General features: G+C 37.9%; 1 protein-coding gene and 1 long non-coding RNA gene across 6 annotated transcripts; both read right to left on the bottom strand.

Moving 5' to 3' along the window:
• Nucleotides 1–7,426: 7,426 nt before the first annotated feature.
• LOC128869474 (uncharacterized) lies at nt 7,427–8,566 on the bottom strand. Of its 2 annotated transcripts, none has more exons than XR_008455309.1 (2): nt 8,386–8,566; nt 7,427–8,333 (listed from the first exon to the last, which is right to left on the bottom strand). It is a non-coding gene; the product is annotated as an uncharacterized LOC128869474 (long non-coding RNA). The 2 variants fall into 2 exon arrangements; XR_008455308.1 differs by having other exon boundaries at nt 7,427–8,325.
• Nucleotides 8,567–10,398: 1,832 nt separating this feature from the next.
• On the bottom strand, nt 10,399–12,236 carry LOC128869473 (uncharacterized). 4 transcript variants are annotated; one of them, XR_008455306.1, is made up of 5 exons: nt 11,807–12,236; nt 11,539–11,751; nt 11,215–11,465; nt 10,581–10,734; nt 10,399–10,508 (listed from the first exon to the last, which is right to left on the bottom strand). XR_008455306.1 is itself a non-coding variant. In XM_054112019.1 (5 exons), the coding sequence occupies exons 3-5, from the start codon at nt 11,416–11,418 to the stop codon at nt 10,495–10,497; spliced, it is 324 nt and encodes a 107-aa protein (XP_053967994.1). In that variant the 5' UTR covers nt 11,419–11,465; nt 11,539–11,751; nt 11,807–12,236; the 3' UTR covers nt 10,399–10,494. The 4 variants fall into 4 exon arrangements, 2 of the variants coding, with proteins under 2 accessions (XP_053967994.1, XP_053967995.1); XR_008455307.1 differs by having other exon boundaries at nt 11,250–11,465; XM_054112019.1 differs by having other exon boundaries at nt 11,263–11,465.
• Nucleotides 12,237–17,181: the final 4,945 nt, after the last annotated feature.

The following is a 17,181-nucleotide window of genomic DNA, read 5'->3' as shown; positions in this document are numbered from 1 at the left end:
AACGCCCGAAAATTTTACCAGAAAGTTCGGCGGCTTACAGAAGGTTTCAAGACCGGGGCGTTTTCCTGTAAGAACAAAGACGGCGATCTGGTGACTGACGTACAGAGCAATCTTAAATTATGGAGGGAACACTTCTCGAACCTGTTAAACGGTGACAGCTGCGCATGTCATAGAGAATGTGAAGATCCCGATACCCCAATCGTTGACGACGGAATTGTCGTTCCGTTACCCGACCATGACGAGGTGAGAATAGCAATATCACGGCTAAAAAACAACAAAGCCGCGGGCGCCGACGGAATGCCGGCTGAGCTATTCAAACATGGCGGCGAGGAGCTGGTAAGGTGCATGCATCAGCTCCTATGCAAAATATGGTCGGATGAAAGCATGCCTGCCGATTGGAATTTAAGTGTGCTCTGCCCAATCCATAAGAAGGGCGATCCTGCAATTTGTGCCAATTACCGTGGGATTAGTCTTCTAAATATCGCCTATAAGGTTCTAGCGAGCGTATTGTGTGAAAGGCTGAAGCCCACCGTCAACCAACTGATTGGACCTTATCAGTGTGGCTTCAGACCTGGAAAGTCCACCATTGACCAAATATTCTCAATACGCCAAATCTTGGAAAAGACCCATGAAAGGAGAATCGACACACACCACCTTTTCGTCGACTTCAAAGCTGCATTCGACAGTACGGAAAGGAGTTACTTGTATGCCGCGATGTCTGAATTTGGTATCCCCGCAAAACTAATACGGCTATGTAAGATGACGTTGCTCAACACCAGCAGCGCCGTCAGAATTGGGAAGGACCTCTCCGAGCCGTTTGATACCAAACGAGGTTTCAGACAGGGTGACTCGCTGTCGTGTGACTTCTTTAACCTGATGTTGGAGAGCATCGTACGAGCCGCAGAACTTAATCGCTCAGGCACAATTTTTTATAAGAGCGTACAATTGTTGGCGTATGCCGATGATATTGACATCATCGGCCTTAACAACCGCGCTGTTAGTTCTGCCTTCTCCAAACTGGATAAAGAGGCAAAGCGAATGGGTTTGGTGGTGAACGAGGACAAAACGAAGTACCTCCTGTCTTCAAACAAACAGTCGGCGCACTCGCGTATCGGCACCCACGTCACTGTTGACAGTTATAATTTTGAGGTTGTAAAAGACTTCGTTTATTTAGGAACCAGCATTAACACCGATAACAATGTCAGCCTTGAAATCCAACGTAGAATCTCTCTTGCCAACAAGTGCTACTTTGGACTAAGTAGGCAATTGAGCAGTAAAGTCCTCTCTCGACGAACAAAACTAACACTCTACAAGACTCTCATCATGCCCGTCCTAACGTATGGCGCAGAAGCTTGGACGATGACAACATCCGATGAAGCGACGCTTGGAGTGTTCGAGAGAAAGATTCTGCGTAAGATTTTTGGACCTTTGCACGTTGGCAATGGCGAATATCGTAGACGATGGAACGATGAGCTGTATGAGCTTTACGACGACATAGACATAGCGCAGCGAATAAAGATCCAGCGGCTTCGTTGGCTGGGTCATGTCGTCCGAATGGATACAAACGCTCCGGCTTTGAAAGTATTCGATGCGGTACCAGCTGGTGGTAGCAGAGGAAGAGGAAGGCCTCCTCTGCGTTGGAAAGATCAGGTGGAGAAGGACTTGGCTTCACTTGGTGTGTCCAATTGGCGCCGGTTAGCACGAGAGAGAAACGACTGGCGCGCTTTGTTAATCTCGGCCAAAATCGCGTAAGCGGTTATCGCGCCAATTAAGAAGAAGAACCTTTTGACCTCCGAAATTAACTCGAGCTGGAGTAAAAAACATGTCACAGGAGCTTGCTTCTTAGACATTGAAAAAGCTTTCGACAAAATGTGGATCGAAGGTCTGATATCTAAGCTCATTGGGTTTAAATTCCCGGTTCACCTCTCCATTCTCATTTATAACATGCTGTAAAAAAAAAAAAATTCAGTACATATAAATAATATAAAAAGTAGTCGAGAATTTAATATAGCAATGGTTTGCAACAAGAGACAGTAAATGCCCCAGTTCTTTTCAATCTCTTTATACTTGATTTAAGGCATAAAATAGACAATATCATAGCCTTTGCTGCTCAGAAAAAAATGGAAAAATCTAAACATAATATCGAACAAAACCAGAATCCCTATTCAAAACACTGAGAGAGTCAAAGATCTCGGTATTCACCTTGATAATTTTTTATACTATAACGATCACATTAACCTCCAAGTCGAGAAGCCCGCAAGAGCTTTCCATATCTATAAAAAAATGTTTTCATCAAAACTACTGCACAAGAAAGTCAAAATATTAATGTATCAAACCTGGTAAGACCGATACTCACTTATGGTTGCTCAATTTGGTACAATATTTTACCCTCATATATGGAACGGCTAAGGAAGCTTGAGAGAAGAATACTACGATCATGTACTTCCTTATACAGATCACAAAATAGTAACTATACCAAATACATCTCGAATTCAAAGAAAAAAAAAGATTTTTTCCAGTGCATCCAAAAGGTACTCCAAAAACTACTGTTTTGACGCCTTTTTGATTTATTTGAGTTCAAGTGTATGACTTTAGGCCTTAGGAACGCCGCTCAAACATTCCATTATTTCATAGACGAAACTCTAAAAGGACTGCCGTTTGTTTTTCCTTACCTCGACGACGTACTCGTCGCTCCCACAACCTGGTATCAACGCCTGGTAATCAACGCCGAAAATTTTCAACTAGGCCAAGATGAGGTAGAATTTCAGGGCCACCTCGTGTCGACTAAAGATATCAAGCTGTTACCGCGGGAAATAAAAGGCATACTTGAATTTAAAACGTCGAAAGAAGTTCACGAATGAAGAAGGTTCGTGCGAACCACAAATTTTTATAGGCGATTTTTGCCTCATGCTGCTGCTTTCGAAATTCCACTGCAAAAGCTAATGGGTCCCTGCAAAAAGCGTGGGTCCCTCAACGGTGGTGTGTAAAAGCAATACTTAATTTTTATGACCTTGTCGATTGGAAGATCTTATCGTGTTTCTGTTGCTTCTGACAAATTGCTTATTACTATTTGACTAAAGTGAAGTACTGTTATTGCATTCTGTGGTGTTAGCATTTGCTGTGGTGAAAACGCTATTATTGCTGCACATGTGGTATCCATTACCTTGCCATTGTAGAGCTGTTCTTGTTTGTTTTTTTCATTTGCAGAAAGGTGGAGCCCTGTAAGGGTCATTCCAAGTGCATGAAAGATCTGAAAAATGATAGACCTATAAAAAGTACGAAAAATGTAAAATACGCAAAAGTAAAATTTAAAAACGTGTATGACATTCGACGTGTTAAGCTTACCCACAATATATATATATACAGGGTTGCCCATATTCGACGGACCCATGTGTTTTTTTTTCAAATTAAAGAAAAACACAATTTTTTTGATGTTGACGATAATAATAATTTTATTTGGTTCAAGAAAATTTGTTGACATCACTTTTTGAATATAATATCTCTCAAATGGCCGTCTTGAGCCTGTACGGCGTATTGTGCCCGTTTTGCAGCATTTTCCATAGTTTTAGCTAACATTTCGGCTGGAATAGCGGCTATTTCCTCACGGATGTTGTTCTTGAGCTCTTTTATGGTCTTTGGCTTATTAATATAAACCTTTGATTTTAAATATCCCCACAAGAAGAAGTCAGGTGGCGTTAAATCTGGCGAGTCAGTCAGTTAAATGGCCAGTCAAAATCGCCATTTGTCGACATCAAACGACGAGGAAACAATTTCTTCAAAAAATTGATTGTTTTGCGAGCTGTGTGTGGTGGTCGCTTACAACGCGGTATGTCATTAAGCGACCTGACGTCTCTGTCAAAAGATACAGGGTTGCCAGATGGGTCCGTCAAATATAGGCAACCCTGTATATATATATAATTGCCGCGTACACCCTTTTTGGGAGTTTGGCCGAGCTCCTCCTCCTATTTGTGGCGTGTGTCTTGATGTTGTTCCACAGTTTTAAGCCGACTATGAACGGCAGATATTTTTATGAGGAGCTTTTTCATGGCAGAAATACACTCGGAGGTTTGCCATTGCCTGCCGAAGGGCGACCGCTATTAGAAAAATGTTTTTCTTAATTTTGGTGTTTTCACCGAGATTCGAACCGACGTTCTCTCTGTGAATTCCGAATGGTAGTCACGCACCAACCCATTCGGCTACGGCGGCCGCCGACTTGCCCACAATACTAGGCTAGTCTATACTATAATGAATGGTTAATGGTTAATGGTAGTAAAGGGTTAAGGTAAGGGCCTTTAGCACTGCGACCATATTGATCTATTGTGCACCCTATGCTGTCTATTGACTGTTAATATGCTTATGAATTGTACCAGCTCCTTCTGAGGGAGTGATTTTAGGTCTTTATCTATAAGCATGAACTTGTTTAAAAAGGTTTTCCTTCTATGCGTCAACCGCGGACCTTCGATGATGAGATGTTCTATAGACTCCTCATCTTCGCAGCAAAATCTGCAGGCGCTGGTGTTAGTTATGCCTAATTTATGTAAGTGTTTGTTGCAGGTGAAGTGACCCGTGAGGGCGCCTGTGAGAGTGCGAATACTCTTTTTGCTTAACGTGAGGGCCATGTTAGCTCTTTTAGCATTGAAGCTTAGGAACTTTTTGGAGTGTCTAAGACCCTCTACGTTGTTCCAATGCTGATTTAATAGAGTTTTGGCCCAGTATTTTACTTTTTGTTTTAGGCTGTTTTTTCGAAATCCAAACATGGGACTAGGTCCGATGAAATTTACATCTGTCCCTTTTTTGGCTTGAAAGTCTGCGTTTTCGTTGCCGTCATATCCCTCATGTCCTGGTACCCAAATTAATGAGACATTGTTTTTGGATGCCAGGTTATTGAGTGCCTTGCGGCATTCTAAGAGAGTTTTTGAGTTGTAGGTATAGCTATCTAAAGCTTTTAGAACTGATTGGCTGTCCGAGAGTATTGTAATCTTTACTCTCTTGTGGTTTCTACGTTGCATGATGTTTGCTGCTTCCATTATTGCGTATAATTCCGCTTGGAAGATGGTGGTGTCCCTGGTGAGAGTTAATGATTTGTGGATTCTGGGCCCCACTTCTCCTGCTTCTACACCATAAGGTGTTTTTGATCCATCAGTGTACCATTTTTGTGAATCATCATTCATCCATTTTGGGTTTGTTTCCACTCGTTCCTCTCAGGAAAGGTAACTGTATATCCTTTTGTGAAACAGAGGGTTGGGTCAATGTGGTCTGAAACTTGAGACATACTTATGGTGTTTTTGACTTTATTTAGGATACTTAGGTGACCGGTGAGGTTGCCTAATTTCAAATTTTCTTTCATGTGTAGCATGAGTGCTTGCGTAGCTGCTTCCTCTTGGATTGCTATATGAAGTGGTGGGAGATTAAGGAGTGCTTCCATGCCAGCTGTTGGGGTAGTTCTCATAGCCCCTGCGATACATAGGCTAGCAAGCCCTTGCACTTTTCCCAGTTTAGTTACCGCTGTTTTTTGAATAGATTTGCTCCACCATACTAGTGCCCCATACAGTATGATTGGTCTAACCATTTGGGTGTGCAAATCTTTTCCTGCCCGCACCACTGAGCTTTTTTGGCTATTCCGTTGTCGGCCCTTCGCCATCGGTGTTGTTCGGAGTCGTCTCGGCAGTTCTCACGCCTTCAACTGCGGACCGTTCCTCCTTATTAGTTAGTCATACCTTCCTGTTGAGGTATGACCGCCTCTGTTTTTTGAGGTTTATTGTTAGCCTCTTGGTTGAAACCTTCTTGGCCGCTTCCGCCATTTTTTGTTTTATTATGATTGGTATCCATTTTTGTTTCCACGAGTAAAGGGACATATCGGGCACCTACGCCAGTGCCCCGGTAGCGCAGGAAGGCATTTTTGAAATGGGGCCTCGCCAGAGCGCCCCAAGTCCGCATACTAGCGACTAGATCACCCTCTAGCCAATCATCCCTCGGCGTATGCTGTTCCACCTTGGATTGGGGATTTATACTTACCCAAGGAAGTTTACTCTTCCCGCCCGACTATATTAGCCAGAACCCCAACAGAGATATGACCTTGCTGGGGTATCCTGTTTCCAGTGGCCACCACGGGGAGGAATAGTCGCACTTCCGACAGTCTTGCAGTTACGGCACAAAGTCCACGAAGGCCTCTGCGTTGTTCAACCTACAAAGACTGCCAGCAATGACCATCTACTAAAATGAATAGTAAATTGTATCACAGCAAACACATTCAATGGTTTCTAAAAGTCACCCAATGTGATCAAATCGCCCCTGCTCAACTGATTGTAGACGTACTCCAAGTACCAATCGTATTTTACATAATTACCATTCAAGAATGCATTACGAGTAGGTACGACTCACATAAGGGCTAATTTCTCTACGTACAATATTTGATGTGGGTGCCACAATGCCATTGATCACCTTCGGTATGCAATCAGTGCAGAAAGCGATCGGAAGGAGCCGTGTTGCATTACGTCTTTTAAATGTCAAAAAGGCTTCGGTTTTTTTTTTTTTTGTTTTTGGAAAGACGCCCGTAACGAGGAAGCTCTCATGAGCAATATCGGCATGTGTGTGCAGGACTTTCTGCCTCACAGCTGCATCTGAGTACTAAGTACCCCTTCACTAACAACCATTCTCTCCGCGAAACTGCCAAGGAGGTACTACCTTGTTACCGCATTGACATCTGCGGAACTTTGTGGGCCTTAGATCAGTGTAAGTATGTTCTTTTCCAATTATCAATCAACTGAAAAATGTAATCTATAACCATTAACCATGCTGCTCATCTTCTTCACTGTCAGTACTAAGCGATAAATGCATGTTAATTTTTTTGAACTGTGCTGCGTACTCTACTGTACATAATTCTTTTACTGAATCTAGGACCACCGTTATTCGGCATTATTTGCGATAAGCAGGACTGGTTGCTAGCTGCTTTCTCTATAACATACTCTAGGTGCATTATGCAACAGCTCCAACGACTATCTATCATCACTCATCACTAATACATTCGTTGAAAGTTAATCCGAATTCTCAGCCCCCTTAATTTAGATGTTTATAATATAAAAAGTTTTTTCGAATCACATACCGCGACAATTTATGCGGAAGTCTGCTTTCTTTATATTCATATACCGTGTTCGCTCCCCTCATTTATAATTCATCGTCGCCGCACCTGTACTTACAATTGTCGTTACAGCTATCGAATTTACATTCACGCTCTCTCATCACTGCAGTTATTGTTGTCGTCGCTAACGTTGCTATTGTCTTCCATTTACTTATGTACTTCCACTATCTTCGCACCTTCCACTATGAATTGCTTTTGCCCAATAACTAACAGCACTAGCATAAGTTTGTCGGACTATTTTTGCTTATTGCATTTTTACCTACTATTTCAGAAAATCATACGATATGATTCACATTGTCATCATAAGCGTCTTGGCTTATGCATATATTTAGTTTAGTTATAAGATCATTCTATTGTCAGAGCCCACTAAATAAACATGAAATTTTTAAGCGCTTCTTTTTTAATATTTAAAATCGTGAAAAATGAGCCCGTGGAGACAGCCTTCAGCATAGAAGATGGGTTGTGGCAGCTTTCTGTGATGCTTTTCGGATTATGCAACGCACAAGCATCCTTTCCAGGAAAACGGAGACGGAAATCACTGAATTTTACTGAATTGGGTGACTCGGTTTGGAGTACCTACTGAGTTACATACATTCTGACCAAAGAAGAAACTTCGAGTCCGCAGTATTTAAAATGATGTCTTGCTTGTTGGGGATTAAGAAAACACGAACAACACCCTTATACCCGCAATCGGATGGAATGGAACCGTTCTTCAACCAAATTCAACCGCGCTCCGGAAGAGCGCTTGCGCTTCCCAAGTACCTTTCGATACTTCATCCACCATTGATACTTCAATAAGTTCATTTTGCTGTAATTGACGAATTGGCTTTTTTCCTGCTTCTTGGAATTCTTCCCTTTCCTGTTGTCGACCGTCCGTCCGACTGAGTTGCATTCTGTCCAAAGAAGAAACTTCGAGTCCGCAGTATTTAAAATGATGTCTTGCTTGTTGGGGATTAAGAAAACACGAACAACACCCTTACACCTGCCATCGGATGGAATGGAACCGTTCTTCAACCAAATTCAACCGCGCTCCGGAAGAGCGCTTGCGCTTCCCAAGTACCTTTCGATACTTCATCCACCATTGATACTTCAATAAGTCCATTTTGCTGTAATTGACGAATTGGCTTTTTTCCTGCTTCTTGGAATTCTTCCCTTTCCTGTTGTCGACCGTCCGTCCGCCAAAATAACTGTTGCCCTGAAATGATTAAGGACCTTTACTGGAACCCTCATGTCTTTTACCGTCTCACCACTGTTCTTCACCCGATTATGCTTGCCGTCTCCTTAGCAGCTACCTCATCCTAAATCGTACGTCTCTTCATGGGCCTTCACATAAAATTTATCTTTAGAAACGGTATGGTAAATCGTGAAGCCTTTTTCACGATTTTAAATAGTAAAAAAGAAGCGCTTAAAAATGTCGCGTTTATTTAGTGAGCTCTGACAATAGAATGATCTTATTACTAAACTAAATATATGGATAAGCCAAGACGCTTATGATGACAATGTGAATCATATCGTATGATTTTCTGAAATTGCAGGTAAAAATGCAATAAGCAAACATGGTCCGACAAACTTATGCTAATGGTGTTAGTTATTGGGCAAAAGCAATTCATAGTGGAAGGTGCGAAGAAAGTGGAAGTAAGTAAATGGAAGACAATAGCGACGTTAGCGACGGCAACAACAACTGCAGTGATGAGAGAGCGTGAATGTAAATTCGATAGCTGTAACGACAATTGTAAGTACAGGTGCGGCGGCGATGAATTATAAAGGAGGAGCGCGAACATACTCCCCCCTTGAAACCATGGCTTTCAATGTTACTCAAGTGGACTTGTATTTTTCAATTGGTAGTTTGCATACCTTTGCGATGGCCCGTTTGTAAACGCCGTTGACTCCCTACAAGACAGCTGACTATCATATAAGCACTTATATTATCTCATCACTATCCTCATCCAACTACACATTATTGTTCTAGCCATGGGAAAGTTCTAATAGTTTCCCCTTGCCGGTGTGATATTCTATCTCTTTTTTACAAATAGGAATTTCTTATGAATGAAAAATATATCTACTATGCTCTAAAGGCAAGGCAACTGATCATTTTTATTCTTACAATGTAATAACTGCTGACAGCTAAATTCCTCATTGTTGTCATCACAAACCCATCAGCACAAATGGCCTAAGCTCCTCATTGTTGTCACCACAAACTCATGAACACACACTGATAAGGGAAATACATAAACAATTTATTTTTGAAAACGAAATTACATTTATATTATTACTAGCTTTAAGCCGCGGCCCCGCTCGCGTAGGAGTAGTTTTGAGGGATTTAGGATATGTATATAAAATAATTACAAACAATAATTTCATAGAAAATAATTTTTTTTAATAGCCATAATATTACAATACCCGGCATCCGTTGCTATGCCTCGTTGAATAAAATCAAAACAACCAATCAGAAAAATATAAAGCAAAATTACTTTTATTAATTTTCTATCTCAAACCGTTTTTGAACTTTGCATTTGGGTCATAGTCGAACAGCTCATGCGGATTATTAAGTCTAGAGTGTGCTGTATATAGTGGGAAATAGGAAAAACTAAGATTTAACCCGCGGCCCCGCTCGCGTAGGAGTAGTTTTGAGAAATTTAGGATATGTATATAAAAGAATTACAAACAATAATTTCATAGAAAATTAATTTTTATTAATAGCCATAATATAACAATACCCGGCATCCGTTGCTATGCCTCGTTGAATAAAATTAAAACCCCCAATCAGAAAAATATCAAGCAAAATTATTTCTATTAATTTTCTATCTCAAACCGTTTTTGAACTTTGCATTTGGGTCATAGTTGAACAGCTTATGCGGATTATGAAGTCTAGAGTGTGCTATAAATAGTGGGAAATAGGAAAAACTAAGATTTTTAGATTAAATCTAGGCAAATATTCGATTATTAGTGACGAATGAGAGTGCTGGCGCGGCCTGGGGGCTGTGGGAAGGCAGTTCCATCATAAAAACATGCCTATAACCTTCATTGGGTGAAAATATGAATGTATACAAATTTTTACGTCATTTGGTGTTGTCGTTTCGTAGTGATGCGCGGACAACGTACAGACATTCACCTTTTAGTATAGATATATTCATTTATTGTTTACAAACTAAGTATTTAAAATTTTTATATTATAAATTTACAGATTTAAATTAATTCTATTAACTAATTTTTTTTTTTTTATTATTTACAAACTAAGTATTTTAAAATTTTATATTGTATATTTACAGATTTAAAGTTTTTCTTCTATTATAGTTTTTTTGGTTGCATCTATTGTGGTTTAAACTAACATATTTTCTTATAGCGCCTTGGATATCTTATTTTGCTTTTTCTAAAAAGAGGTATAATAAATGAAATAATTGTTAGCAACTGGTAGGTACTCGTCTTTTTGCTATGTACTTACCAAATATAAGTTCAACCGCCTTAAGTCTAAGAAATGGAATCTTGCCTGCTCTTCCTTCTAAGTTAAAGCTGTACATAGCGTCATCTGTCAATAGGTAACGCATAACCCCGTCAACCGTTCCTTTCCTGCCTTTTGATCTTGCCAGAAGCCTAATCTACATATGGAAGGAAGTGTTATTAAATTACACTGTGGAACAAATTCAGGTTAGCAAAAATTAGGTCCATTCTGAGAGTGGCGGGTGAAAATAGAGGCGAAATTAGAAGACCCGTATCGCGCCGTTTTTTTATGTTAGTTCGAATTTTTTTTTACTCGGCCTTCGAAGTTCGAAATCGGAGCAAAATTGTTTATATGGTTTTTTGGCTATAACTCGTCGACTAATTGATATTTTTTCAATCTGTAAAAGCCAAATTATTGCTAGAGACCTGTGCAACAATTACAATTTTTGAAAAAATTGATTTTGAAAATTTTTGTGGTACTTATGAAACAATATATTGAAAATCGGCATTTGACTGCAAACTTCGAAGGCCGATTAAAAAAAATTCGAACTAACATAAAAAAACGGCGCGATACGGGTCTTCTAATTTCGCCTCTATTTTCACCCGCCACTCTCAGAATGGACCTAATTTTTGCTAACCTGAATTTGTTCCACAGTGTTATACTAGCATTCACTTTATTATGTTACCATGGCGTCGGCGTAAGCTTTGTTTTTCAACTTGGCTTCAACAGTCTGCACTTGCTCCACCGATAATACGGGAATCATAGCAGCAAGTTCCATGGACTCCTCGCTTTCCACAGTGATGCGACTAACAGACTGTTGAACCCTCTCAGCACTTTGCATTCGTGCAACAGCTTACTTTGCGCTTGCACCTCACCACGTTCCGGCATCTAAAATGGGAAATTTCGATTTTACAAACGAAATATATAGTACATATGGTGAAATTCTGATATTATCAGTTACTTGGCTAACAACGCCCAGTTGACGGGTGTCGATGCTGTCCAGTTTCGCCAATATTTGGTTGTGGCATTTCTGGATAGCGTTTAATTCAGCTATTATTGCCGCGTGTCTGCCTTTAGATGACGACACATGTTTGGGAAGATGCAGGCTTTTTTGGTGAATGGCGCTCGTCATGGGGACATTCCACCCCAAATTAACGCTTTCGAATCTTTATTTCTGAAATAAAATAAGAATATATTAAACCATAAATAAAAGTATATAAAATGATTACCCTAAAAGTACATATATAAAACTGTACCGTCATTTTCTTGCCACTGACTTAATTCCACTTCTGAACATATTTCGCTGAATATATCCTGATCCGACTCCATTTAATATTATTATCTTAAAAAATCGTTAAAAAGGTGATGTATTATAGGTAAAAGTAAGTATTTTCCTCCAAAAGGAATACAAAAATATTTATAACTAATGTGTTTTATATTTACATCTACTTCAATTTCATTTAATACACTACTTAATAAAATGGTTAATAGTACTCTACTGGTACTAGGCATATCTTCATTAGAACAATCTACTCTATTACTATTACTGCTATTGGTATCAACTTCCATTTGATGAGCAAGTTCGTTTAGTTTTCTAAGTTTTGCAACTGACGCTTAAACATGCGTAAACGCGTGCTCATAAAGTTCAAAAGTTTTTATTTATACTTAATTATATTATATTATTAATAAATATTATATTATTAATAAATTATATTTTAACTAAAATATTGTACGTTAAATTTGAGTTAGTACTTAACTACTTAAAATAATGTTACTAATTTACAATGCCTTATTTAGAATTACACTTAAATTTTGATTGTAGACAAATTGCCGCTTTTATTTCGTTTATGATCTTCTGAAAAAAATAAAATTTTTGTTAGTTAGTTTTTAACTACTTAAGTTTATGTTAGTAATTTACAATACCTTATTTAGAGTTCAACTTATATTTTCATTGATGACAAATTGCTGCTTTTATTTCATGTATAATCTTCTGTAAAAAAGAAAATTTTAGTTATTTCTATGTTGTTATTTCGTTATTATTTCGCTATTACATATTATTATTTTTATACTATTATATTTATTATTTTTACTTTTTATGAAAATATTATTTAATCGCAATTTTAAATATTTTGAACAAAATATCACAATTTATTCAGAACAGCCACAAAACTTCACACGTTGTTGTTGTTTTTGTTGTATCCAGTCCTTGTTGTGTGACAGTCCTTGGCCGGATATAAATCCGGTAACGTAGAACGTTAAAAATGCTTATTTTGCCTAAACACAAACACCGAATGGAAATATTATTCACTTATAAGCATTCTTTATGGATTGAATATTTTACTGAAACAACGATAAAATCACATTTGGTTAGAATTTGGATATACATGGATAACTAGATTCGCTTTTTGTTTGAAAGCGCGCCCAGAAATTTCTTTCAATACTTATTAGTATTGCCAATTCCTGGGAACAGCTAATAGTCAAAATGGCGTGCTGCCAGAAATAGAGCACCAAAAATAATAGACGAAAACAGTTCGTTTTTACGTTAAAGGAAGCATTTAAATGTAATACATACAACTAATTGTTTTAAAATATTAATATACATAATATGTTTTTGGGGTTAAAATATACTTTTTTTGAAAGCACTGTCAAATTCAATCACACTTTCCTTTCATTTTGAATAAATGTAATTCTATTGAAAACTGGGTGTTGGTTTTTGTATGTAAATATGTACATATATATTTTATGGTTTAAAGTCGTAGATAAATGCATTAAATTACAGAAAAAGAGTTTCACACTTAGTTATCTCTTCTGCTCATTCGACAATATTTTTCAATTTGGAAGGAAGAATCAGAAATTGTTTAAGTTTAGAGAATATTTTATTTATATTTTTAGGTACAGTTTTCACTTTTTTTGAAGCTATTTCCGCGGGAGATAGTGGCATTAGAGCGTGCTGCCCATGGACGATCGCCATCCGAGTGTGTTGCTGGTGGGAATTCCTGAAGTTGCAATTTTTCTCTGAAATCTACAGCAATTTTTTTTATTAACAACATATAAGAATATGAACCTAATTGTGGTAAAAAAAGAGGTTGTCTGTAACGTGACAACGTCATAAGAAAATACTGATGGAATGTTTGCATTTTTTAAAAGGAAATTTTAATTTTATTTGTTTGATAGATATTTTGTTTGGATATAGAGAAGGAGGTAAATGGAATCGCAATGGAATTGATCAAGTTACATTTACACAAACGTGAAAAATGAATGATTTATCAAATTCATGAAAGATATGTTCAATTTCGATTGTGCATCAGACGTTTATAAGTCTACAAAACTAAGAGACAACATCATCGATTTGACTTTTTCAAGAAACATTACACTCGAAACACTCCCTTTCATATTTCCTACTTTTCCTCTCATCGTGTCCTATTCTCAACAGAGAAATTGTTCATTACCATGCACACAGGAAGAAGGCATATGCAAATACCAATATGTGAATTTATATACATATGCGCATATACATACATATTTATGTATGCTCACTCAAGTAGGCGAGCGCCAGATGTCGAACGTTGCCGAACACGGGGGCCGATTGTGCTCTCTGTCGTTCGTTCCGGGTTCTCGCTTGCAGTTCAAGCAATGTACATTGGCTTACATTTGCTTGCGTACAGAATAGATTCGTACATTTGATATGTCCATATGAATTGTATGCATCTTTACATATAGATTTGTTCTTTTTATTTGCAAATTGCGTGAAATCTATATATATAAAAATTAAGCCGAAAAAAAGTGTGCATTTGTCCGGGGTAATCTCAGCAACGCGTGTAAGGAAAACAATGAAAGTTTCACACATTGTTGGTGTTTCTTTGGCAAAGGTTTCTGTGAATTTTGGTTGAAATCTGATAACGCGTGTGTTTGCGGTGCGTCGGTGAAGTGAGTGTGTTTCTGCTATTTGCCGCACGTATTTTTTTACCGCACATAGCATTCATTAGAATGGAATACATTTTGGTCGTGTGTGTCTGGGCCCATTATAATGAAACTTGGTATATATATATATATTTTTCCACGGTGAAGGTTAGTATAATATGCTTATTGATTCCACTCGCCACCAGGTGGCGCTGTCGAAAGCCAAAACGAGGACCCGGGTAACGCTAGGATGTGTTTTTACATTGTGGGTATCAAATCAAAGCTACTGATGAGTGCTTTAATACAGAGTACTTTTTAGATCTCTGAGTGACCAGGGTCTCGAGATATAGCCGAAAAGGTTGACCAAGGTACCCTTGGATGTGTTTGTACAATATGGGTATCAGATGGAAGCTGTTGATGAAAGCTTTTAAGTGAAGTAATTTTTACTGGCGGGATAAATAAAGGAGATGGAGCTGGAGATGGAAGAGGAAGGGAAGAGGAGGAGGAAGAGGAAGAGAAAGAGGAAGACCACTTATTATTAAAAATTAAAAAAAAATTATAAAAAAATTTTAAAATGTTACATATACGCTTATTATATAAACGTTAATCTGAAGTCAGTTATAGTGAAAAATTCATTGTATCATTGCCGGCGTGATTGGTGATCGTTTCCTTAATTTTTTGCAGAAAGGTTATGCTAATATGAGATATTACCTATATCATTCATATATTTACGTATTACCTGTGTACTCACAAATATACGGTTGAAGCAAATATATGTCAGTTTTTTTACTTCGCCTGGAAAAGTTTATATAAATTTAAGAAGAGTAAATAGAACTTATTTTATATCAGACTTCACGCAAAAAAGTCATTTGCACCTGAACACATAGCTGGGTTAAAGCGGGGGGAAATAATATAGAACAGTTCTCTTCTCCTTCTCCGCTTTTTCGCACACGTAATTGTATGGGATGAGTGCACGATGGCACATAAAAAGTCACTGGAAGCGCTTGATAGGACATTACGAGATTGACGTAGTAAAAATGAAATGTTTGGTCGTGCCTTAGTGCTGCTGGCAGGTGATTTTAGACAAACACTGGCTGTTATTCCTCGAGCAACTGTAGCAGATGAATTGGCTGCATGTTTGAAATCATCATATTTGTGGAGACATGTTCAAACACTCAAACTAACTACAAATGTACGTGTTCTAATGCAAAATGATCCATCAGCTGCTGAATTTTCACAGCAATTATTGGATATTGGAAATGGCAAAATTCCTGACGATAATTTAACTGGCTTAATAACTTTACAACCAAACTTTTGTCAAATAAGTCAAACGAAAGAACTGTTAATTCAAAGTATTTTCCCAAATTTGCCTCAAAATTACAAAAATCATGATTGGCTTAGTGAACGAGCCATCATAACTGGCAAAAATAAAGATGTGAATGAAATGAATGCGGCTATTTTGGCTAACATACCAAGTCCAGAACAAACATATCGATCCGTTGACACTGTTACAAATCAAGATGATATTGTAAATTATCCCACTGAATTTTTGAATTCTCTTGATTTACCTGGATTACCGCCACACATGCTAAACTTGAAAATAGGAGCACCGATTATTATGTTGAGAAACATAAATCAACCACGACTATGTAATGAATTGATGAATAACGTCATTGAAGCAACAATTTTGAATGAAAAATACTCTGGTGAAGACGTTTTAATACCGCGAATACCAATGATACCATCGGATATGCCGTTTGAATTCAAACGTCTTCAATTTCCTGTTCGCCTTGCCTTCGCGATTACTATTAATAAGTCACAAGGCCAAATTTTATCAATTTGTGGTATTGATTTAGAATACCCATGTTTTTCTCATGGCCAACTTTATGTTTCATGCTCAAGAGTTGGTAAGCCATCGGTATTGTTCATTTATTCAACAACGCATGGAAAAACGAAGAATATTGTATACCAAAGAGCATTACAATAAAAAAAGTAATAAACTAAATCACATCAAACGTTTTTTAATTGCTACTACTATTTAAAACTTCTTTCATTACTATTCATGCGCGAGAATTTTTATAAAAAACACACAGTATTTTTCGGCTTAATTTAATTAAATAATCTAGATTTTTTTAAAGACGACCAGCGGAACGGGCGGGTATTCGCTAGTTTTATATATGCATGTTTATATGTATTGGCATAGGACATATGTATATTATATATATATATAATTGGCGCGTACATATGTACATTCTCCATGAAAATTCCACCAAAGTATATGTATGTATGCATGTTTATATACATATAAAGCGTTTTTCAGTAAGAGCGCTTCAACTTTTGAACTTTTTTGAATAAAACACAAACGGTTTGACTTTTTTAACTAATTTTTTTTTATTATCGAGTTTGAACATATACATTTAAGTATGAAATTCGATTTCTTTTGCATGACCACCGCGTGCACGTTTTACGAAGTCCAATCGTTGAACCCAATTTTCGACCACTCTTTTGCATAAATCGGCCGAAATTCCAGCAATTTCGCGTTCAATATTGGCTCTGAGCTCACAAATCGTCGCCGGCTTATTACTGTAGACCAATGACTTCTCATAACCCCAAAACGGGACGGCTTGTTAAATGGACCGTAAAATGGCCGTAATGCTCTTAAAGTAACAGCAACAGAACGATTATTTTCATAAAAAATTTGCAC

Source organism: Anastrepha ludens, chromosome X, assembly GCF_028408465.1.
Source record: "Anastrepha ludens isolate Willacy chromosome X, idAnaLude1.1, whole genome shotgun sequence".
In the NCBI taxonomy this organism is placed as follows: domain Eukaryota; kingdom Metazoa; phylum Arthropoda; class Insecta; order Diptera; family Tephritidae; genus Anastrepha; species Anastrepha ludens.
The sequence above is the reverse complement of the archived record's forward strand: the minus strand, read 5'-3'. Positions and strand labels throughout refer to the sequence as shown.